Source organism: Helianthus annuus, chromosome 9, assembly GCF_002127325.2.
Source record: "Helianthus annuus cultivar XRQ/B chromosome 9, HanXRQr2.0-SUNRISE, whole genome shotgun sequence".
NCBI lineage: Eukaryota > Viridiplantae > Streptophyta > Magnoliopsida > Asterales > Asteraceae > Helianthus > Helianthus annuus.
The window spans coordinates 175,179,549-175,205,664 of NC_035441.2; the positions used below are offsets into that span (position 1 = coordinate 175,179,549).

Here is a 26,116-nt window from a genome sequence, read left to right on the forward strand (position 1 = left end):
AACCCATTAAGTCTAATCACTTTTTTGAATCAATTCCTACCGTCGGATCATGCTGAGATTAAATCTCAGCCCTTTAAACTCATAAAATTAACTGCTCCAGTGGTGGTTCACAGCAGTTTTTTACAGTTTCTCAGTTGGTGGTTTTACTCCACATTTTTCTGACCATGATCAAGCCATTTAAACTACAGCAGGTAATACTCATCATTTTAACCGCTTTTACGTCAGTTATCAGCAGTTTTATGTTCTCCCCTTTTTCCTCCCACGTCCCAGGTAACCTCCATCCTCAATTTTATGGTCTCCTCTTTTTACTCCCTACGTCACAGGTAACCTCCATCCTTAAATCTGTACAGTATGCATTAATCATCTCCATCCTCACTCTTCTTTCTTCAGAAAGCCCTAACTTTTTTTCTTCTTTCTCAGATCCACCTATAGATGAACAAATGGATGTTTCTATGAATCAAACTCTCAAAAAGATTGATAGCTTTACTCAGCAGGTAATCATATCCATGTAATCACAACCCGATGACATTGAGGAGATTCTCTATGGTTGCAAGAGTTCGAGACGTGATTTCATCCACAGGTACGTTTTCAAAAACATACGATTAAAGTCTCTGAATCTTCATCTCTCTCTCTCTCCCTTTATTCTAAATCACTCGTCTGAATTTCATCCACACATAGGTGTTATCGATCAATTTTGTGTTTATCTGCATGTCTAGGATGTTTAGGGTCGAAACACTGTCAATTCTGCATTTTTTTGGCAATTCTTGCAGATGATTCTGTAACAATAGCCTTATATTATGGGTTCAAGAAGCAAATCCACGACGATGTCTAAAAAGGTAAAGGAAATTGGGATAATTCAAGACCCACTCTGCAAAAGATACCCTACCATCGCTACATAATGGAAGAAGAACACGAGATTGGTATTTGGGGGATTCTAATTTCTGGTCTAATTAGAGCTACTACCACTACTCTTACTGTATGTATTTGTTTTATTTGCGTTGTTAATCAAACAATGTCTTTCTCTTACTTGCTCCTAGGTTCTTTTTTCCATCACTAATTGTTTGATTCGTTTTAGGTCATGTATACAAGTTTATTTGAGTGAGTCTGCACAATATATGTGTGTTTATGCGTACTAATTACATCTATTCATGGTTTAGATGTGTATCAAGCACAAATACAGTTACAATTTTGCCCCTTCCACTGATTTGGTTAAAGAAATGCAGGTTGGATGTACCCTATTTTAGAAACATATGACTTTTTCATATTCTAATTTTGATTGGTTTCCTTTGATAACATAATAATCTTCTTTCAGATGTTTTCAAGGCATTGATTCTCTCTGTGGCAACATGTTTAAATAATGCATCAGGTCCTCGAAAGGAACACTTAGTGGTTCAGGTGCTGGGCTCATAGTGTTGTCTTCACAATTGGCCAGATAAGAAGGTTTGCTATTCTTGCATATTTTCAGTTTCCCAGTTAATAAAAAGTGGACCAGATTAGTTAGTTTCATGGTATGATTGGTGCATTAAACGTTAATTGCTTATGTTTAAGTTCCTACCGGTACTTTTAAAAGATACTTTTTACAATCTGTGATGACTAAGTTGTGCATACAATTATGTTCTTGTGAGCACATGTGCCAGGCATTTCTAATATCGTTTTAAAGAAACTACTTTGTAGGTTGGGGTCAAAACTGGTATGAGTACGGGTCACAGCTGGTCAAAACGGGTACGGGTACTGGTCAGGCTGGGTTCTTTTAAAAAATGATCATTTTTGTTTGTGTAAAAACGGGCTTGTCAAATTGGATAGGGTCGAAATGGGGTGTTTTAAAAAAATATAGAATAACTATGTTTATTATATAGAAATGTGCGACGTGGGTAATACTTGTCGGGTTGCATTGTCATAAATTGCTTTGCTTCTATCCGAATCTTGCTTTGCTTTCTTGATGCATGTATTGGTTTGTTTATAAGCATAAATTGTCTTAACTTTGACGGGTCAAATTGATAAATAAAAAGTTATATTTAAAAAGATAACAGTTAAAAATGCCTATGAAATCGCATTATCTAAAAAAATCATTCTTCTTCTTCTTATTATTATTATTATTATTATTATTATTATTATTATTATTATTATTATTATTATTATTATTATTATTATAACAATATATATTCTCTAATCAGATGTATACAAATTATTTTATAAATTGAAAAAATAAATACATGGCAGAAAGAAGTTAATCAACCCTGCTCGAGCCTTTTGACCCATATAAATTAATATATCTACTTGGAGTTAAGGTCACTGTTAGTATGTTGCCATGAATCAACCTGCTAATATGTTCAGTATTCATGTATATTGTTACATTAACGTAGGTACGTAAATCGACTTTACACAACTCATTTTCTCCTCAAATGTCCATGTTTAAGGTTAGTTATTTACTATATACCAGTGATTTTTTCAGCTCTGCACACTTGAATTTGAGACACGGCGTGCTTCATATTACTGGTTACTAGATGCACTGGGTCTTTACCAGCCTTACGTATGGGAGTATTCACGTTTGAATATAACCAACACTGCGATGTCAAAAGGTAAAGTAATTGTTTTTGTTTTTCTTAAATAAAATATGAAGATATTTACCGTTGGTTATTAATAATTACTTTTGTAGTTGAACCGACTAGTGATCGAGAACTATGTGGATGGATGGGATGATCCACGTTTGATGACACTAGCGGGATTGAGGCGTAGGGGTGTCACTTCTACAGCAATAAATGCTTTTGTTAGAGGAATTGGGATTACCAAAAGGTTGTAGTTTATTTTAAAATAAACATTTCATTATGTGTTTTGGCTGTGGATTAATAAGAATAGTATGGGTCTGCAGTGATAGTAGTATGATACGTTTGGAGCGCCTTGAATATCATGTACGGGAAGAACTTAATAAAACAGCTTCTCTTGCGATGGTTGTGCTACATCCACTAAAGGTATCTATATTATTATTATTATTATTCATTTTGTTTATTATCATGTTTCTACTGTTAATCTTTAGTCTTTATGATTATAGGTAGTTATTACCAATCTTGAACCAAGTTCAATAATAGATCTTGATGCAAAGAAATGGCCAGATGCCCCTGTTGATGATGCATCTTCATACTACAAGGTAGACTTCTCACTCTCTCTCTCTATGTATTGGTATTATGATGGTGTATTGCAAAAATGGGTAGGTTGGGTAACAGGTCAGGTACGTTGGGGGTCGTACTAAATGGCACCAACGGGTCAACTTCATAAAACGGGTCAAGCAGGTAAGCTTTTTTAAATAGGTAGAACAGTCATTTTCTTTTTAACGGGTCGAATGAGTTCATTTTACCAAAGGGTGAAACAAGATAGATTTCTTACTTGGGTAACGCGGTTAAAACGAGTTTTCTTTTAAGTATAGGTCAAAGCAGGTCAAGTAAGTTGGTCGAAACGGGTCAGGTAGGTTGGTTCCATACTAAATGGGAGGTGGTTCCGACCTTGCTTACTTCAAACTTTTAGAAATCAAGTTCTTTTTTTAATATGTTTTACATAAACAATTCTTTGCACATATGTCTGATGACATGGGAGGTGGTTCCGACCTTGCTTATTTCAGCTTCACTGTCATAGGAGGTGTTGCTAATGACAATCGTGTAGCTTTTAACTTTTCTTCATCTTCACATGAAAGACACAGGGGGAGGAAGGTGATCCTGCTTCTAAGCAACTTCATAGTTGTGATTGTGAGTCAGTTGGGTCTAATGTGTGTGTAGTTTGCGGGGTGTGGGGGACTTGGGTTGACATGTGGCGGAGGTGGGCTCCACATTGTGTGGCTTGGCTGGGCGTGGCTTTTTTTTTGGGTGTGGGGTGGCCTGGCGTGGCTTTTTTTGGGTCAAATATGCCCAGCCAGTCCTAGCCATCCACGTCATCTCCTCCCCTGCCCCACGTCGGGCTTCATAGCCACGCCAGCGGGCAACACCGCAACCCACGCTGACCCGACGTGGCTGAACCGACGTTGCTTGGCTTCCCCGCCCCAACCCACGCCCCACGGTCTAAGTAGTGGTCATTTAGTTTTTTGTTAGTTTTTGGCGAAAGTCAGTTTTACTTTTATCCGCCGACATTTTAAGGCTAATGGTGAATATTATATTCTATTTTGTTTATTGGCCGTCTGAATGAATATAACAAAACCGTCTACACACTTGTGACGTTCGTTTTCCTTTTATAAAAAGAATGGTGTTTTTCTTTGTCCCGTTGTATAATTTTGTGTACACTTAATATAGGTTAGCTTTTTTATGTCACATTAGTTCATATAATTGTGTAATCTGACTCTGTTTTATATCTTTATATTCATTCATTCATGTTATATTACATTAACGTACGTAACCCGTCCAACGGACGGGTATTAAACTAGTTGCTAATAGGTTCTAGTTATTATATAACACTAATCAATTTAATTTAAACTTTTTCTTTATCTCCTCATTTTTCTTATCTTTCATATCAACCGATCAAGTATTCCAACAACACGTACGTGTACCTAACATGATATGCGCGCACTGAGAGCCCAAAACAACAAAACCGCCCATTGGTCCTGAATAAACTGGTCCACCTTTCATCCACGAAACCTTTAGATAGTTCTGTGTGTGTTTTGATTTTCTTTTAACAAATGTGGGCGGTGCTTAAATTTTTGTATGTAACATGAATCTTGTATTATTACTCTTTCAATACAACTATAAGGGTGTAGGGAGTGGTTAGACACTTGAAAGTGGCAAACTTGAAAATCAACCAATGAGAGTGTGCCACGTGGTTCAGTCATAAGTGTTTAAACTATGTTGAAAAGTGTTGGCAATGGTTAGACACTTGGTGAAGTGGTAAACTTAAAAAAAAAAAAAAAAAAAAAGGTGTGATTGGTTAAAGATGGCATGGACCCCACTCCCCACACACACTTCTCCCTTTACCGAACGGTGATCCATCACCGATTTGACAACTTTGCCGCACGTCAAACAAGTGAGGGGTGGTGGTTACCGAGCGGCAACCATGTTTGCCGATGGTTTGCCGCACCCACTCCGTATCCCCTAATTAGTAAGAATATTATTTTTTACTCTCTTACTAACAAGTAACAACATCGAGTATTTTAAGCACATGGGATTCATGCAAAGCATCCCCTCCACACAAAACAGGTAAATCTCCGACGGTGGGTGCAATTAATTATTAATGCCTTTTTGAAAAATACTATATGTAAATCGGTATCACTTGATTATTCAGCCAAAAAAAAAGATATTATAGCTAGAGCTGTAAACGAACTGAATGTTCAGCGAACAATTTATGAATCGTTCGGTGGGAAGTTCGTTTATGGTTGTTCGTTTAATAAACGAACGAACATGAAAAAGAAATTTCTTTCGATTAGTTAAATGAACGAACATGAACAGAGGTCCCGTTCGTTCTATTGTGTTCAAGGTGTTCATGAACATTCATTCATTTGCGTTCGTTTATGTTCGCATGTTTGTGTTTTAATTAAAGATTTTTGTGCTTTCATATATTTTATCTATACTCCCTAGTATAAAAGCAGTTTTTTGGTGCTAGGATTTATGCTTTTTTTCAAGCTTTTTGAGAGAGCACCAAAAAAAGATTTGTTGGTGCTGCTCAATAAGAGCACCATTAAATCTCTAAACACACCACCAAAAAATCAATAATAGAAACCAAATCAGTCCACTATTAAATCTCTAAATACCACAAAAAAATCAATGATAGAAACCAAATTAGTCCACCATTAAACAATGTTGCAAAAATCGGTCTAGGCGGTCGATTAATCGGTGCCTAGGCGGTAATCGTAGAGAAATAGCCAAATCGGCCAAATTAGGTGGTAATGGTCAAAATCGGTCAAACTCGTAAAAATGGGTCAAAAATCGCTTTAAATCGGGCCTAGTCGGTTAAGTATGAGGTCAAAATTGGCTCAAAATGAGTTGAAATCGGAACAGTACAGTCAAATTAGAACGAGTTCTTGCCTTGACTAGAACCTAAATCTGATCTGCACTTGTCACCAATGTGCAAAATGGAACAACATTGAAGAATTAATCAACCAGAAGAAGCGAAATTGGTTATAGAGTACGTGTTTTCTTGTTGTGTCTGATGAAAACAATGGAGATGAGGAAGAGGCGGCTTATGGAGAACGTGGGTGGGTATTAGGTTGTATTAAGTTTGGGTATTTTGATATTTAGCCCCTCTATCTTTCACTAGTTTACATATGGTTCCTAAACTTGTAAAATTATATATAAAAAGAATAAAATTAACTACATATTTATAAAAAAAAAATGTAAAATTATATATAAAAGTCCAATCCGATTAATCCCTATTAATCCTGATTAATCCCTAGGCTACCTCACCGCCCGACTAGCGCCTAGCGCCTTCTACAACATTGCCATTAAATCTCTAAACACACCACCAAAAAATAAATGATAGAAACCATAAGTCTCTAACACGTGTCAATATGCATTTACCACTATTTTATCCACTACTAGAATATCAAAAAAATTTACACTACTTTGATTGGTTCACTTGGGTTATCTTTATATTGTTAAAAAATAAAATATAAAAAGGTTATTGTCGATAGATTTTCTATTATAAATTAGTCCGTAAAATATATATTATTTAAACAAATGTTTTTTAGTTTTATTTTATTTATAAAACATCCAAGATCTGATACAAAGGCAAATAAAACAAAAAACTATACAAACAAAAAATGTATAAAATCTACAAGCATAATGAAATAAAATTACATGTTCATACAAACATGATTTCTATAAAGCCATTTCCTAAAAATAACAATTTAAACACATACAATCAAACCAAATCAACATAGTGTATGATTGTACATCCTTGGCACTTCAAATCATAAATGACGTCCATCGCCGTAATAGTTTTTCGGCGAGTATCTTCGGTGTATTTGATGGCATCACGCATAAAATCATCAAGAAAGATCTTCAAAAATCTCGTGTCTCTTCGTAGATAAGGCCACTGATACGCTTTACGCCACATCGTCAGTTTCTTGATACTGTGGAAGTCGTTCCGGAAAACTTTCCGGTGATGCTTTGCTCCTACTTAACATTTTTCTCTCTCTAAAAAAGATTTTGATTTTAACATTGTGTTTGTATATATGTGGGTATAAAGGTTCTGTTTTTTGAGGCTTAATTTGATCCATTGATTGAATAGGATGAGAGCAATTGAAAACCGTAGGATTATGATCCATGTGATGCCTAACAAAATGTTTTGGTTGGTTCACTTGTTGGTGCTATTAACAACTTCACCCTCAAAAAATCAATTTAATGGTGCTATTAACTTCACTTTTAATGGTGCTTTGTAATCTATTTTTTTGGTGGTGTGTTTATTTATTAGTGTGGTAATCTTGTTATTTGGTGCTTTGTATTCTAAAACACCACTAAAAATTGAATTTGACACCACCAAAAAAATGATTTTGTACTAGTGACTTTTTATATTATTAAACTTTTTAATATTTTATTACCCGAACAAATAAACTAGGAAACCCTCTTTCACCTTGTTTATGCACCATTTCCCTTTCCTTTCTCATTATTTACATCACGAATACGATCGACCTTCGTTCCACAATAAGGGATTCAATTTCCAGTGCTACTATCTAGATCATTTACCTATATCCTTCGTCGCGTCTGTCAAATTTATTTGTGTTCGTGAATCGTTCGCGAACACGCACATTTCCTTAATGAACGAAGGCGAACATAAAATCTCGTTCGGTAAACGGTCATAAACCGTTCATGAACACATCTATTTTCTTAACGAACGAACACGAACAAGGACTTATTCGTGTTCGTTCGGTTCATTTACAGCCTTAATTATAGCAATAAGGGGAAGGGAGTCATCCCATTTTCTTATGTGTGTCACATCAGCGTCATATCAGTTTTTTATGTTTGGGGTATCCCTAAGTCTCCCAACAATGTAGCTCCCAAATTGTCGGGGTTGGAAAAAGAAAGCGGATTCGGGGGTGGTGTTCCTGGATAGGGCCGAGTGTCACTGGACTCTCCCGGTTTCCACTCCATGCTCTCTAACGGATGAAAGATTTGTATATAACACCTGTACTAACCAAGTTGGTGCGACTCATTTGTTATCACATTAATATAAATGTTGAGTTTCGTCGAGATAATTGATTGATGGAATAGATTTAAGAGATAAAGAACTTGGTAAAAACTGAGTAATCAATGGCCTCTTATCTTGTAGCATCGAATGTTTATCTCTATCAAAGTAACGCGGATTGATCAAGTCTCACAAAATAGAAAATAGATAAATACTAAGTCTAGATTTTAAGGATGTGTATGTGCTCAGATAAAAAGCAAAAAGTAAATTAGTAATCCTTAATTTTAGAATGCGTACACAAATTAAATCTTTTTAATTAGTTATTAATTAAGGTCCTCACTATTATCATGTTTTACATTTGCTATACAATTTTTCGATAAACAATCTCAGCTCCTTTTAGCCCGTAAGAAATCTAGAGAATTCAAGTTAGTAATTTTTTTTCTATATGATATTAGTTAATTAGAGGTGACAATCCTTTTAGGGTCGTCGGATGACAGGCTGAATTAATGAACCTGAACATGCTATATATATATTTATGTGTCCGAGACATCATCCTTAATCAATACACTTCAGATCGTGTAACTTGTTTATCTAAGCTAGTCTAAAGGTTGACGGGTTGTAAATGGGTAGATGGGTTGTAAAAATTGGTGTAAACGAGTTAATTGTATCATTTATAGATTGGTAGGTTGTATATGGGTTAAAGGATTGTAAAGGGGTTGATTAATCAAGTTTAACCAAGTAAACCAATCAAGTTTTAATATATGTTTTTTATTCAAGTTTGAATGGATAAACAAATCAACTAGAGCATGACTTAATTACTATGCTAGTTAAGCATATTAACTCAAACACTAAATGTTTATTAAGCACATACATATTACAACCCAAAACATAATTATATCCATGCCGATTTTCAGGTTGTCTCGAGAATTCTCACCCTAATCTTACTCTACGTGCACCTGAGAAATTCCTTAAACATAACATAATCTTAAATGGTTTAAAAATATACATAAAGATGTGGAAAGGAGCCCTGCGAGCTGAGCCAAGCTAGACTCAAGCTTGGCTTTCTTTAATTTAAGAGAACTTAAACTCAACTCATTTCAAGCTTTATGTCTTACGCTCAAGCTTAACGCGTGCATATCTTACATTTAAAGCTATTGTAACACCTCGTAAAATTGTGTCCAATGATGTGTCGACACGTATAATAAACCCTAATAAAGTCAAACGTTGACTATGAGGGACTAATTTCGTCAAAATCGAAAACCTTGAACATAGAAGGACTGAAAGTGCCAATATGCCTAAACTAGGCCTCTGAGTGACCTTATACGGTGTCTGTATTCTCAAATGAACCACTTGTTGGACGAGAGGAGCCGTTTGCGTAATTATGTGAAAGTTTGTGCGTCGAAGGGTTAAAAGTGTCAACATGTTAATTCTTACCTCTGAGTGACCTCTTAACAAACCTTCATAATGTTTGATCATATTCTCGGGAATGCCTAATATTGGCCATTCAAGGCTTTTATGCCAATAAGTAAAATTACGCGCAAGTTTGCGAATTGAGGGGTTAAAAGCGTCAACATGTTTAATTATACCTCTGAATGACCTTTTAAATAACCCAAAGCATTAATATATGCAATCATACGCTCGGGAATGCTTAATATGGGCCAAGGAAGGCTTTCATGTCATTAAACGATATTACGCACACCTTTGTGCGTTAAAAGGACTAAAAACGTCAACTGGTGAAACTACACCATAAAGTGACCTTTTATCAAACCCGAGGCTTCGTAATGTTCGATTAAACTCTCAAGAATAAGTGATATAAATTTCACGAGGTTTCGAGATAGTTATATGTTGTTTACGCAAATTCCCAAGAATTAGGGTTTAAAGCGTCAACAAGATGAAACTAGTGTTTTTGGTGATCGTTTAACGAAGCCGGACCTAACGGGGTTTGGTTATACTTTCTGAATCACCTACATATTAATTTGAGGGGCCAAAAGTGTTGAATATGAAAGTTATATTGGGTTTAAAGGTGCAGGGACCAAACTTGCCAGCATTTAAACTTGTTTTACTGAAACTTTAGGGGGTCGCGCTGCACGACAGCCCCCCTCCCTCTCAGTTGCGCGACGCGAGCGCATGATCTGGACAGAAAAATTGTGCAGCTGTCCTTCTTCTTCCTTGCAACCTACACAAACCACTTCTTCTCACAAAACTTGAAACCATGAGCTCTTTAATGGTTTTTAAACCTGGTTTACACATGTTATGATCTTAGTGTTACTTGGTGAACACACAATACACTTGTTGATCGTCCATGGACTCACCAAACACTATAAATAGATGTTAAGTTCAACCATTTCATTTGCACCTTTCCCTCTCTTCTTATCTTCTCAAATTCTGGAGATTCCTGATTAAAAAGGGAAGCTTATTCTTGTAGAAAAGATAGCTAGGACCCTTTGTAAGTGTCTTAGCCCCCTTCTTTAGTTCAGTTTTATAATTTAAAACCGAAAAGTCAAAGTTATCGTAATCTGACTTCGACTTTCGGTTTAAACTCAAATGGTCCAGCCACTATCCGAATTAAAGGTGGTTATGTGACCATAATTAGGTAGGTGATTAACCCTTAAAAGGGCACCTCCTAATTATTTCGTTTGCCAAGTCAATTGTCGGGTTAAACTATTAAGTTAAAAAGTCAAACTGATCAGAATTTGGAATAATAATCATAACTAACAATGCAGAGGTTATGAATTATATTTTATCACTCTAATAATTTAGTAATTATTATTAGAACATGTTTAAGCATGTTCAACCCGACAATTATCAGTTTAGGGTCGGTTTACGACCAAAAGTCGCAAAAGCTTGACTTTTGCTTTGACTTTCAGTTCTGACCCGATTAAGCTTAGATCCTTTATGTTTTAAGCTCCCATTAGGACCATATTATATTGTAGTATAACCCTCTGAGGTTATATTGCGTGGTCATTAATATTCTGAATTATATGCTAGTTTCCGTTATTATGCTTATAAATGCCCATTTTGCCCTTTTGATCTAAAAATGAGATTTTTGCACATATGAGCGTACTAATAAGTTAAGTACTGATATATAAGCATGTCTAAGTTAAATTGACATGATTCTCTGGTCTCAAAACAATGTTATGCATGATATCGTAAATTAGAACTTTTTGTAAATTAAATTACGCTATTATGCATAATACATGTTTAAACATAGATTTTGACCCAAAAATCATTACTTACTGTTATGATATCAATTTTAGGAATTTTTGGAATGTTGGGTCAGACTTGATACTGACCATAACATAGAGTTCTTGTGTAAATTCCTTAATTGACGATAATGCCCTTTTGACTAATAAAATGTGATTTACATGTGATTAGCATGCCAAACCTTTTCCTACTGATTTGATATGAAAAATAAAATATTTTAAACATACAAGGGCATTCAAAACCTCAGAATCACATAAACATCTTAAATATCGTCAATTATCGACTTTTACGCTTATTAGGTGCATAGTATGGTTTAAAACCATAATTAGCACCCAAGACTTGTTACCTACTGAATTTATAAATTATTTTTAATACTTTTATAATAGGTATGAGTCGTGAACTCAGATTTCCAATTATGTCCTTAAAATCATATATGAAATGACCAAAATACCCTTTCGGGGCATAGTTTGGCCATAAATGGTAAACCACACATATGAATGATATCTTACTGTTTTAACATCATAAAATAAGTATTTTTACTGGATGTTTTAGACCAGAATATCAGTTTACTTTAAAACCTCTTTTATAAATGTTAAAATGACCAAACTGCCCTTACGGGACTTAATTTGGTTTTAAATACTTTTTGGGCATATATGTTAACATCCTACTGATGTATTAACATATTCTAAGCATAATAACATATGGGACTTGTATATGGTTCATTTGGTTGCCCGTTATGCATTTTTGCGTTCGGATCGGTTTATGTAACTAGTTTACGTAAGTATGCCTAAACGAGTTTAACCTTATTATTTTTGCTTCAAAATCCAGAATGTACTTAGTTTACCCATATTATACAAGTCTTCGTACTTGTTGGGTCTAAATAACATTCTATTCCGGTCATCGCTTAATTTAGCGTATCGTACCGTTTTAGATACTTTAAGCTAGCCGGTCTAAGTCTACGACTTAAATAAGACCGTTAGCATTCTGAATTGGTTATATATTACCATCACTCCAGACTAGAGCCACCCGGTAAAAGCTACCTGCATTTAGATAGATTGGATACGACTGAGTTATTTTGCTGTGAATCAAGTATTAGCTCAGGTAAATACTTTTAATTTATTTTCCCTTATACGCGCTTAGGATACGGTATTATAATAATACCGCTTGGTCGGGTATGAAATCATTTAATTGGATTGTGATTAATAAATTTACATAACCCGTTTTAATCTGCCTTGTTTGATAACATAAACACAGGGGGTTAACACGACGGTGTCCTGGATATCCTCGGCTCATTTCATTTGAAAATGGCCACGACCTACGCACGAGGTGTAGGCATACACCTGACAGATGCAAATGCTAAAATAAACCCACATGTTGGAGATAACTCCTTTGTGGGTTCTATAAGTGGTGAGTCGGTTAATCATGACTGGCTTTCAAACCGGCCCTAATTGTATGACAAACATGTAAAACAGTATACAAGATTTTATTAAAGATTGTCCCAAGTTATAAATGGTTTGTGCCTGGTGCATTAAATCAGTTTTCATAAACTCTTTTCAAAAGAGTCAGTTAATTGAATTTACCAGTGAAAACTGACGTATTTTCAAAAGACTAAGTGGCAGGTACTACTCGTAATAGGCTGGGAGTTTCTCGGTGTCGAAATAGAGGATCTTGCAAATCCTTAAAGATGCCATAAAGTCTGCTAAACTTCATTTTATACATTCTGTAAAGATCTACATGTGGATTTGATATTACAGGCTCGTTTATAATTAATACTTTGATATTTTCAGACATTTGGGTTTGTAATAATATTTTATATTCCAAGACTTCCGTTGTGCTATTCTGTGTATGTTTGACCATGATGATATCAACTAAGTCACGATACTCCCCACCGGGCCCACCGGTAATATGTGGAAATATCGGGGTGTGACAGCTATGCTTGTAGATCATTGTGTGTGTGTGTGTGTGTGTGTGTGTGTGTGTATAGGATGTGGATCATTACAGAACACTAATTATTGCGAGAACAAAAAGAACAACTATAAATCACTAAATTTTGAGATCTAAGGTTTATATTTTTTAAATTTTATGTTTCTTACATTCATATGTGTATTATATATAAAAAAAAACCTAAATATTTTTGCCTATACATTGCCTACATATATGTATGTAATTTAACCTACACATAATCTATATATGTGTAGGATATATAAAAACTGAAAATTTTTCATATTTTGTTTTGAATTCTAGTGTGAGAAACAATAAATATTACATTTGTAACATTTTCATTTACATTTTAGGTTTTTAGAATTGAAAAAAATGGGTGATTCATAATTATGCTTATGTATATTACTAGATTAAACCCTGTAACACCTTGAATTTTTCTATCGACCTAAATTCTCGACATGCATCCTAAAACTCGATCCTGAATTAACTTCTGAAAAGTCAAGGGACTAAAGTTGCTAATTTGAGCAAAGATTCATGTTGAGGAATTGATTGTAAAATTATGAGATTTAGTCTCTTACGACTAGTAAGCTAGAGTATGGCTTCTCCACAAGGTCCGCAACAAGGTAGTGATAGCCCTTTGATCGTAGGCCTGTGATTGGCTTTCGCATAAATTTTTAGTATATTTTTGTTGAATATAATAAAAAGTTAGGAAGTTTTCTTAAATAAAAAAATTGATAAAAGTCAAATCGTCAAAGATGGAACTTGAAAACAAAAATTCTTGATCCAAAGTGATAAGTATATTAATTTTATTGGTGATTAAGAAATCAAATGTAAAACATTTATAGAAAATAAACTTTGAAATAAAACGTACAATATTTTCATTTCTGGAATGGTCAAATTCTGATAATTTCAGTTTTAAAAATATACAATACTACCTATATGTTAGTCCGTATATATGTTTTTATAAATGTTAAGTCATAGTCTGTGTCTACTTGAAATATCACGTAGGTGTCCGCATTACTTTTTACAGATGGGACATACATTTACTTTTATAAATGTTGGTATCTTATAGTGTCATTTATTTGACTTTTATTACCCTATTTACGAAAAACCAAAGTCGGTGATCAAAGCACCTCCTGACTTTAGCCCTTCTTTTTTGTAATTCTGCACTCTTGGTCCCCTAGGTTTGCATTATCAGTCTTACCTTCTTTTTTTTGCATGTTTGGTCCCTGTAGGTTTTAGCTGCCACTTATGTGTGTTCTTTTAATTATATGTGTCTTTTTTTCTTTTTTTCTTTTTTCTTTAAGTTCCTTTTATGCATCTTTCTTCTTTGTTTCACTTCACCAATCTTCTACCTGTGATTTTAACGGTGTCTACATTAACGTCTTCCTCTTCAATTGTTTAGTTTAATGATAATCATTGTTTATGTCATCTTATGCGACCGTTTTCTTTGGTGATGATCAGTGTTTCTTTAGTGATGATTATTCATTTTTGCTATGCATGTTGTGATCATTTGCTTTAATGATGATTGTTGTTTTTGATTTTTTGTATCACCGTTTCTTTAGTCATGATTCTTTGCTTTTGCCATGCATGTTGTGATCGTTTGCTTTAGTAATGATCGTTATTTTTTATTTGTATCATTGTATCTTTAGTGTCAATTCTTCATTTTTTTACATCATTTTAGGGTTGCTTCGTATACAATAGAGTAGGTCCTCGGTTCCACTGAATAGCCAAACATTGGTTTCGGGCCGGGTCCGGGTATCCCCGACGACAACTTGAAAATATCCGGGAAGACTCCATGTAGTTCTTCAAAGAGATATGAAAACTTGAGGGATACTTGCATGTAATTCTTATGCATAACTTTAGTGATAATCGTTGTTTGTCTTCTCATGCGATTGTTTGCTTTAGTGATGATCATTGTTCTTTTTGTTTATTGTATTGACATTTCTTTATTGATGATTCTTCGTTTTTGCAATGCATTTTGTGATGGTTTATTTTAGTGATGATTGTTGTTTTTGATTTATTGTATCATTGTTTCTTTAGTGATTGCTTTTCGTGTTTGATGATTTATTGTGTTGGTGTTTCTTTAGTGATGACTATTCTTTTTTACACCACTTTATGGTTGTTTAGTATTTAATAGGATTCTAAATACCGGAACATTAGTTTTGAGTCGGGTCCGGGTATGCCCAATGATAACTTCAAAAAAATCCGTTAAGACTCCTTTTGTGGTTCTTCAATGGGATGTTCATAGAAGTTTCCAAATACCAATTCTTTAATTGAAAGTAAACCATGAAATATGAAAACTTTAGGGATATTTACATGTAATCCTTATGGATAGCTTTAGTATAATGGTTGTTCATGTCTCCTTATGTGATCTTTTGCTATAGTGGTGATCTTGTTTTTTTATTTATTGTATCATCGTTTCTTTAATGTTGATTTTTCTTTTTTGCTATGCATATAGCAATCGTTTTCTTTAGAGATGGTCGTTGTTTTTAATTTATTGTATCGCCGATTCTTCAGTGATGATTCTTCATTTTTTTATGATCGTTGTTTATGTCTTCTTATGCAATCGTTTGCTTTAGTGATGATCCCAGTTTTTGATTTATTGTAGCGTCATTTCTTTAGTGATTATTCTTCATTTTTTACATCACTTTAGGGTTACTTATTACATAATAGGGTTGTCCTTTGGCTCCTCTCTGGACACCCAAACATTGGTTTCGGGTTGGGTCCAGGTTTGCCTGATGAAAAGTTGTAAATATTTATAAAGACCCTTTTGTAGTTTTTCAGTGGGATGTTCATAGAATCATAGTAAGTAATATTGTGTTTCCAAATACCAATTCTTTAACTGAAAGTAAACCATAAAATGAAACCTTGAGGGATATTTGGGTGTTGTCCTTATGCATAATTGTTAATATTACACGTGGTAAATGTTCACAACAAACATAACTTAATGGAGAAAACATTTATATCACTTATAAACCAAATAGGACTCATGTAGCTATTGGGAACATGATGCAATGTTGTTTTATATATTTTTTATTTTTTTTAATTACCTAAGTTTATATATATTTCGTTCCAACTAAGTAAGTTTTGATTTCATTATAATATATATGATAATGAACCAACAATATTGAATGTTAGAATTTGATTTATCTGGAAGCCGATCTGACAGTGGAAGTTTCTCCCAACTTTCTGTTTCCAAAGGTTAGACATGAAATGATTTAACGATTACATCATTAACGATATGTTGTTACATATGTTAATGGCATACAAAACGTTTATTTGTTGGCCCTTTGTGTATTATTACATATGTAAGAAAACACTAATATAGATGTAACAATATGTCGTTACATATGCTTAGTCAATAAATGTTTCCCCTTTTATGTATCATATTCCTGCTTATTATATACAATGTATGTTTTAGCATTATATAAAAGCATAAACACCTAAATTTCAGTTAACCTAAATATGCACGATGAATCATAGAAAAATGTAAACCATATTCATATGTCATTGGCAAAATGTATGACTTATATAAAACCATAACAAGCAAAAGATGACAATCTAGCACTTGCCATACACACAAAAAAAGATACTAAAACCTAATCCTACATTTCTTTCACAAATTTATTTTTTCCTTTAAGTGCTTCAAGTAGGAATCAGTTAGCTCCTTAACAGATTTAAGCTTTTCTTCGTTAGACCTTAGATTTTCCTTCAGAAATAAGCCTCCTTGTAACACCCTGAAAATTTTTGTCCAACTATGTGACGACATGTGTCCCAAATCTCCATTTAATCCTGACTATGTGAAAGGAGAGGGACCAAAAATGCCTAAATGGAAAAAGATCTAAAGTCCAAGGACTAAAATGACAAATGCTAAAAATTCCATCTCTAAAGGTGTAACAACCCTCACTAAAAATTAATATTTAGTATGATAATTATGCAATAAGGAAACCCTAATTAAGTTTAGTATGATTAATTAATCAGTTAATCAATATTAATTAAGCTAACAAGATTAATTAAGCTAAGTAAGGTCTATTAAAAATAGATATATATAAGGTTGTATAAGAACGTTTAATATTAATAATAAAATATATTATTTTATTTTCCTTACTCCGTTTTTAATGAAACTTAGGTTAAAACGTAGATAAAAATATGCTCGTTCTATTGACATATTCGTCGTTTTATAAAACGTTATATTTTAAAAAGTTATACAAGAAAAACGAGTCAAGCAGCTGAAATAAAATAACTAAGCTAGCTAGCTAGCACGTCAAGCTAGCTAGCAAGCACGTCACTTAGTCCCACATCGACGAAATTATGTTGAGGTGCCTGCCTGCCTGCTTACTATAAATAGGAAGCTTAGGATTCATTTTTCTTTGCTCAATTCTTTTCTTCTTCTCTCTATACGTTGGTGTTCTAACCAATAATTCCTCGATCGCTATTACGATTGAGTTTCCGGGATTAATATATCCAAGGAATGCCTAAGTGCCGCCCACATTGGGTTATGCTTTATCGATCGTCGGTAATCCGATGAATGAGCCGAAGCATTGTACTTTATCGTTGTCGATAATTCGATAATGAGCCGAAGTACTATACTTTATCGTTTGTCATTTTGATAAATGAGCCGAAGTATTGCACTTAGACATTCATTAGAAATTGATCTCGGGAAATTATCGTAACTGCTGTATCGATCATTAACCCGGTTTTTATGAAATTCATTAAGGTTCGAATCTCATGACTACCGTTAAGGTTTGATTTGGGTTTTACACCAATACGTATTCTATTATGTTAAACTACCAAAAATACTCCCAACTACACCCTTACAATCAAACAAACTATAAAATCATCAGAAGATCCGGAATAATAAAGTGCATGCCTAATTATCGGAAGAAGTAGAATCAGGAAGTTTGTTAATTAAATCCTGCATGTTGATTTGTGAGTTATTCTTCTTTTATAAACTCTTTTCTCACCGTTTGTGAGCTGTTAAATGTTTTACAATACTCCAAACCATTTTTCAAAGTTATAATTACAGTGATTAAGTTTATGTAATCACCAAATTACAGCCGGTATGTGGGGTATTGTGCACAGTATTGTTATTATTGTTTCCTTCACATTAGGTGGGCGAGCCTAATTGTGACATACGTCACTCATTGGGACAGCCAATGGTGATATGACCACAGTCACAGAGCTGGTCTGTGACAAATACCTATTCTTGAATGTTGGTTGATAATAAACATATGTAAAAACTCTTAATACTGTGAATTATAACAAATGTGTCGTTTTCAGTAAAATGAATAATTCACTCAGTATTTCCCGCTGACAAAATCTTTTTAAAACGCGTTTCAGGTAATTACAGTAGATTGGAGTAATGATTGGATCCGACACTAAAAGACTTCAAGAAGTGGCTTATTTTATTAATTAAATCAACTAAAGAAATATTGTTTTCATTAAAAGCTACCTTTGTAAAACTTGGAATTTATTCCATTCATTTAAATAAAATCCGGTGTTTCTAAACTCTGATATTTTTCCTAACTCACGGTCCTGATGAAATTTCCGCTGCAATGTTTTTAAAATAATCACCGGTACCACTGGACTGCTCACGGCACCGATTCCGGCTAGATGGGGTCGGGGGTCGTGACAGAAGGTGGTATCAGAGCTAAGCCACTACTTTAAGCCTATAAGTGTTGTGATAACAATACTTAAGCTTAAATAAAAGAGTTAGGAGATTGCTATTAACTTAACTGGTAGCACATCTAATAGTATTTAGACTTGAACATAAGAAAAGATGCCTTAGTATAAGCTAAGCCACTTAGGTGTTATAATAATACCTAAGCTTAAACGGAAGGTTAGAAACTTAATATTATTTGATAGCACTCTGAATAATATTTAGACTCGAACTTAAGAATTTTGTCTTAATATAAGCTTCAAGATAAAATTACTTATATGAGTATAAAGAAGTATAATTGTTATTCAATAAGAATAACAACTAGCAGGCAATAGCATTTAATTGCTATTTATTCTTGTTTATTGATATTACTTGGTTAAGAATAAAGATATATTATGGAAATATAAATTTCCTTAATTCTGGATAAAAGCCCTAATAAAAGAGGCACTTTTGAAAAAAAAATACTATTTATGGGAAATAGGAAATTTTCTCCGGCAAAACTGGGTATAGAGTAGCAGACTCTCCAGCTTGTCCGGATATACTGAAATTACCGCTCCGGCGCGAACCGGATAAGACAGGATAAATGGTATGTCAAACCAGTAACAAGATTTCCCTAAATAGTATCATGACCAAATATCTGACTGGATTTTGGAAATATGAATCTATTATATACATTTAACCCTATAAAAGGTATGTATATTACAACATGTGAAATATATAATATAGATATGTACATCTATAAGGAATTCCAAAAAGTTAATTAAGAATAAAGCACAAGCATATGTATATAGATTTCTTTATCAGGAATCTTTCGCATATATCTTTAATTTTGATGTCAAACATTCTTTCGTTTGATCATCTACCTCGTAACTCGTGCAACAAAATAATACTGGAAACCCATTAAGTTGGGACACCATCAAAAATATAAGAATTTCCAATACGTTACCATAAACTACTAACGCCAGTAAGAAGCTGGTAAAGTTAATGCACAAGAAAACACATGAACCTTAAATTATACATCCACAGATGTCGAAGTTTATCACACACGACTTCTAAAGGCAAGATCTTTGAAAAAAATATAAATTAGGCACGATGATACCTACACTAATTCCATCAGTAAAAGAACTCCTAAATCAAAAAATCAGCACTTTGCCACATGATCTTACAAACGATCAAAATGTCGCTGAGGTACGTTGGAATAATATTTCACAAACATCGGTGCATAGTCTAACCTGAGTCATAATTATTAGCACTACAAAAGAAGTCATATAGTTTTGCAAATTCCCTATTTTATTTCGTTTCATTCGACATTCCTTGGTACTGTCACGTAACAACGGTTATCACACGAAATTTCAGATAAGAAGTTCTTATATTTCTTTCGTTACAATTCTAACTTCTGTCTATAATAAGTTGACTTTCGTGTTCTTTTAATGGTCATCATACCATAAAGAATTCTTTCATAATAGCAAATATTGATCCATTTCGTTTCTTGTGTAAATCCACACGATACACATGCACTATTTGTTGCGCATGTGGTTCATTTGAGTTATAAGACCCTAGGAAGGCATCCTTTCAGTTTGTTGTTTTATCAAAAGTTCAAATATCGTTCCGCTATACTTGATCTTTGCATTGTAAACCACGTTTTTACAAAGCAATGATTCTTTAATATCGAATCAATGAATTTATTGAAAAATTCGGTTTTCTTTTGAAAGGGATACATGGTTTCTTTGTGATCATTAAAACTCGTTTTATCCAAACCCAGTTAACTTGCTCGCAATACGTACTCAATTCAAAGTCCCATATGATGGATTGAAACTATCATATTCAAAATAATCCTAACAAGCACTTCAATTCTCTTAAACCATAATATGCTTGTTTAGTCTTCGAATTCATCAAATCATCTCTTTGATCACGATCACTTTGTGATGACATTTTCACAAAATTGAAAATTGCGCTAATCTAAGATTTAATTATTTATTTATATTGAATCCGCTTTATTTTATAAAAGCAATCTTAACACAACTATATGCTAAAATAATGATCCACCATTTCATGTCCTAAATTCCGTAGTCCTTACAACCAATCGAGCCTTTCGTGATATTTCTTACCTTATCATCATTTATCGAAAAACATTGTATAAACTTAATTGATTATATATGAAAACTTACAATATAGTACTCCTATATTTAAAATTCTTGTTAAACCATTAAGGTAAAGAATTTATATTTTTACGTATAAAATTTTGTTTAAAGTATATTCTCATTTAAGTTTATGCATTTATTATTGGTAATTAATATTAGTTTTATTATTAGCAATAATATGTTAATAATAATAGTGTTAATATTATTTTTAGATACTAGAGTTATTATCAGGGGCATGAATTGGATAGCCTAGCCTTAGTTAGGCATGGACTGGCCACCTATGCTTAAACAAGGCAGCACTAACCAATATCCGCCGTGATAATGACTAGTTAATTAAGTCATCATACTTATTTAGTAAATTTTAATTATAAAAATATTTTACTTTGTACTAAAAAGAAAAGACATATTTTTATAAAACAATACCAAAATTAGAGGGACAAATAAAAAAAAATACAAATAATTATATTTTGTGATAACTATGTACTATAACACTCTAGCAAGAAAATAACCATATAAGAATAATATAGTAGTCAGCGACTACATTAGGTTAAGAAAACATTATAATACATAAAGAATAGTCACCACAACATTTGTAACTACATTTTTACAACGCTATATGGTTTCAAAATAAAAATGAGTACTCACCTAGAATTGACCCAGTATTATATAAAATATTTTACAAATACTTTTACCCCTTTTATTCATAACTTTCATTTAAACGTTATAAGTAATAGTGATTCTTTTACAAAATCATAATACTAAAATATTTTGTAAATGTAATAACTTCATTATAGTATTCTGTAATCTATATTACATAATATAAAACTATTTGAAAATGGTAACCCTTTTTCATATAGTAAAAATGCGAAACAAATAGTATATATATTACATTTGCTTTAGTAATATAATATAATAGTTGGTCATGCCAAAACAACTTGTTCTTTTTATATTTCCATCTCTATGACATAGTATGAAAAATATAGTCACCAATAATATACTTTCACAATTTAAAACAACTTGGAACTCTAAATAATAATACACTAACTCTATTGCCCTTTGGTGTATCTTTGCAATTCACTCATCTCAACACATAGAATTTTTCATATCATAATTTACTATTTGAAAAATCATTTTTCATGCTCTTATTTTTGAACCCGTCAATTCCCAGTCTTTCTCAGTTGTCAATCAAGTAAGATTCCTTTTGATAAAAAATTTTATTGATTCCAAAAGTCCTTCACATTTATTTTAAAATCTATTTATCATATATCTTTTGGCTTAAACCCAATTACCTTGAAAAACTATACCATTTCATCTCATTCGTTTAAACATTTCATCTTTTGAAATATCTAGATTCGCTTCCTTGAAACTCACAATTTCGAAAACGGTGAATTTATTCGGTCATCATTATTGAATTCTTTCAATCACTACAAACGCTTTGTAGCATCCGAATAGAGCTGTAGCCTGTGTTAAACCCTATTCATAAGTCATTCGTTTGATTTGTCATATTCTTGGTACAATTATATACTCAGATTACAATACACTAAATCCTGATTACCATTTAAGTAAACAATACTGATTTTCGGATAATCATTAACAAATTATTTTCCATACTCCCATTCACCAATAGATATTTATCGAATCAGAATCTCCCTCAATTGATTAAAGTAAGTTCATTTTGAATATTAAATCCAACTGTTTCTATAAATTATTTTTATTTTTAAAATGTTCATACCCCTCAAAATATCTTTTGACTCCATTCCACGATACATTGCTTCTCCTAATTAAAAGAAGAAACAAAATTCCAAGAAAATGTCATAGTCCAAATCTCGAGGACGAGATTTTTATTAAGGTGGGGAGGATGTAACAACCCTCACTAAAAATTAATATTTAGTATGATAATTATGCAATAAGGAAACCCTAATTAAGTTTAGTATGATTAATTAATCAGTTAATCAATATTAATTAAGCTAACAAGATTAATTAAGCTAAGTAAGGTCTATTAAAAATAGATATATATAAGGTTGTATAAGAACGTTTAATATTAATAATAAAATATATTATTTTATTTTCCTTACTCCGTTTTTAATGAAACTTAGGTTAAAACGTAGATAAAAATATGCTCGTTCTATTGACATATTCGTCGTTTTATAAAACGTTATATTTTAAAAAGTTATACAAGAAAAACGAGTCAAGCAGCTGAAATAAAATAACTAAGCTAGCTAGCTAGCACGTCAAGCTAGCTAGCAAGCACGTCACTTAGTCCCACATCGACGAAATTATGTTGAGGTGCCTGCCTGCCTGCTTACTATAAATAGGAAGCTTAGGATTCATTTTTCTTTGCTCAATTCTTTTCTTCTTCTCTCTATACGTTGGTGTTCTAACCAATAATTCCTCGATCGCTATTACGATTGAGTTTCCGGGATTAATATATCCAAGGAATGCCTAAGTGCCGCCCACATTGGGTTATGCTTTATCGATCGTCGGTAATCCGATGAATGAGCCGAAGCATTGTACTTTATCGTTGTCGATAATTCGATAATGAGCCGAAGTACTATACTTTATCGTTTGTCATTTTGATAAATGAGCCGAAGTATTGCACTTAGACATTCATTAGAAATTGATCTCGGGAAATTATCGTAACTGCTGTATCGATCATTAACCCGGTTTTTATGAAATTCATTAAGGTTCGAATCTCATGACTACCGTTAAGGTTTGATTTGGGTTTTACACCAATACGTATTCTATTATGTTAAACTACCAAAAATACTCCCAACTACACCCTTACAATCAAACAAACTATAAAATCATCAGAAGATCCGGAATAATAAAGTGCATGCCTAATTATCGGAAGAAGTAGAATCAGGAAGTTTGTTAATTAAATCCTGCATGTTGATTTGTGAGTTATTCTTCTTTTATAAACTCTTTTCTCACCGTTTGTGAGCTGTTAAATGTTTTACAATACTCCAAACCATTTTTCAAAGTTATAATTACAGTGATTAAGTTTATGTAATCACCAAATTACAGCCGGTATGTGGGGTATTGTGCACAGTATTGTTATTATTGTTTCCTTCACATTAGGTGGGCGAGCCTAATTGTGACATACGTCACTCATTGGGACAGCCAATGGTGATATGACCACAGTCACAGAGCTGGTCTGTGACAAATACCTATTCTTGAATGTTGGTTGATAATAAACATATGTAAAAACTCTTAATACTGTGAATTATAACAAATGTGTCGTTTTCAGTAAAATGAATAATTCACTCAGTATTTCCCGCTGACAAAATCTTTTTAAAACGCGTTTCAGGTAATTACAGTAGATTGGAGTAATGATTGGATCCGACACTAAAAGACTTCAAGAAGTGGCTTATTTTATTAATTAAATCAACTAAAGAAATATTGTTTTCATTAAAAGCTACCTTTGTAAAACTTGGAATTTATTCCATTCATTTAAATAAAATCCGGTGTTTCTAAACTCTGATATTTTTCCTAACTCACGGTCCTGATGAAATTTCCGCTGCAATGTTTTTAAAATAATCACCGGTACCACTGGACTGCTCACGGCACCGATTCCGGCTAGATGGGGTCGGGGGTCGTGACAGAAGGTCCCTTACAGACCGTAAGGGTACCCCTTATGGATGGTAAGTGATTCAAAACTAGTAATTAGGGCTGGCATATCGGGTCAACCCGATCTGTTAAGACACGAACCCGATAAGACACGAACACGACATGAAATCTTATCGTGTCTAATTTTCCAAACACGAACACGAACCTGTTAATAAACAGGTTACACGAAATGACCTGTTAAGACACGAAAATGTTACCAACATATCATATGACCTGTTTAAGACACGAACACGACCTGTTAATACACGAACATGACCTGTTAAGACACGAACACGGCCTGTTAAGACACAAACACGACCTGTTAAGACACGAACACGACCTGTTAAGACACGAAAACGACCTGTTAAGACACGAACATGACATGTTAACCCCACATATTTGATATATTTTTTTAATTTAAAATTATAAACAGGTCACTAACGGGTCTTAACAGGTTAACGGGTTTTAACCTGTTTAGACACGAAATTTAAACAGGTCTTATCGTGTCAACCTGTTTAGACACGAAACCTGTTAAGGTCAAACACGAAACCTGTTAACTTCGTGTAGGTTCGTGTCGTGTTATCGTGTTCGTGTCAAAATTGCCAGCCCTACTAGTAATACGGTTTAAACACCCCTTACGGACCATAACCCACATCTTACGGTCCGTAAGAGGTGCCCAGTGACAGCAGAATCACAACTGTCATTCCCAGCTACATTCCATGCCACCTAGTCGTGATTTTTGCCACCATTCTTCTCCTTTGAACACTTGTGGTGACACTAAGCATGTTCTTAACACCTGGGTGGACACTTGGCTTGATTTGGTGACTTCTTGAGCACTATAAATAAGTGTTCATGTTGAACATTTCATTCACACCATCACTCTCACTCTAAATCTCTCACTTGGAGCAATCTCTAGAGCCTTGGAGCTGCTCTCTAGTATTCTTAGTAGTTCCTCTACACTAGTAAGTCTTGTCATTTGGTCAATTTCATTTAATTACTTAGAATTCAACTGAAAGTCAAACACTTTGACTTTTCGTTTGACGTTCAGTTCTGACCACTCTGGTCAAGTCAAAATTCGAATCGAACTTTCCCACGTGATCTTAATAATGATGCTATCATTCCTCTGAAATCATACCCTCCGACAATCATGTTAAGCAAGTAAATTGAGGGGTCAAGCGTGCTACTTTAAAAGTCAGAGATGCAACAATTCGCAAAATTGTATAAATGAACTCTTAAACAAAATGTATAACATGTATAAACCTATTTTAGCATGCCCAACTCGTCTAATTCAGTTTAGTACCTCATTCTATATCAAAAGTCAAGCAGTTTGACTTCTGCTTTGACTTTTGATTTTGACTCGTTTGGTCAACGTTAGAACCTGTTTAAACCCGACATTATGACTGTATTAATATAGTGTATAACCCTCTGAAATTATACCTCTTGGTCATGTCATTTGGTAGGTCAAATG

General features: G+C 33.6%; 1 protein-coding gene across 11 annotated transcripts; it reads left to right on the forward strand.

Moving 5' to 3' along the window:
- Positions 1-203: 203 nt before the first annotated feature.
- On the forward strand, positions 204-4,240 carry LOC110879707 (glutamine--tRNA ligase-like). 11 transcript variants are annotated; one of them, XR_004867931.1, is made up of 9 exons: positions 205-323; positions 421-580; positions 771-976; positions 1,158-1,223; positions 1,313-1,440; positions 2,453-2,579; positions 2,657-2,793; positions 2,870-2,969; positions 3,050-4,240. XR_004867931.1 is itself a non-coding variant. In XM_035977895.1 (8 exons), exons 4-8 carry the CDS (start codon positions 2,570-2,572, stop codon positions 3,652-3,654), a joined length of 375 nt encoding a protein of 124 aa, XP_035833788.1. In that variant the 5' UTR covers positions 208-323; positions 421-1,223; positions 1,313-1,440; positions 2,453-2,569; the 3' UTR covers positions 3,655-4,240. The 11 variants fall into 11 exon arrangements, 4 of the variants coding, with proteins under 4 accessions (XP_035833788.1, XP_035833789.1, XP_035833787.1 ...); XR_004867929.1 differs by having other exon boundaries at positions 421-976; XR_004867930.1 differs by having other exon boundaries at positions 771-1,223.
- Positions 4,241-26,116: the final 21,876 nt, after the last annotated feature.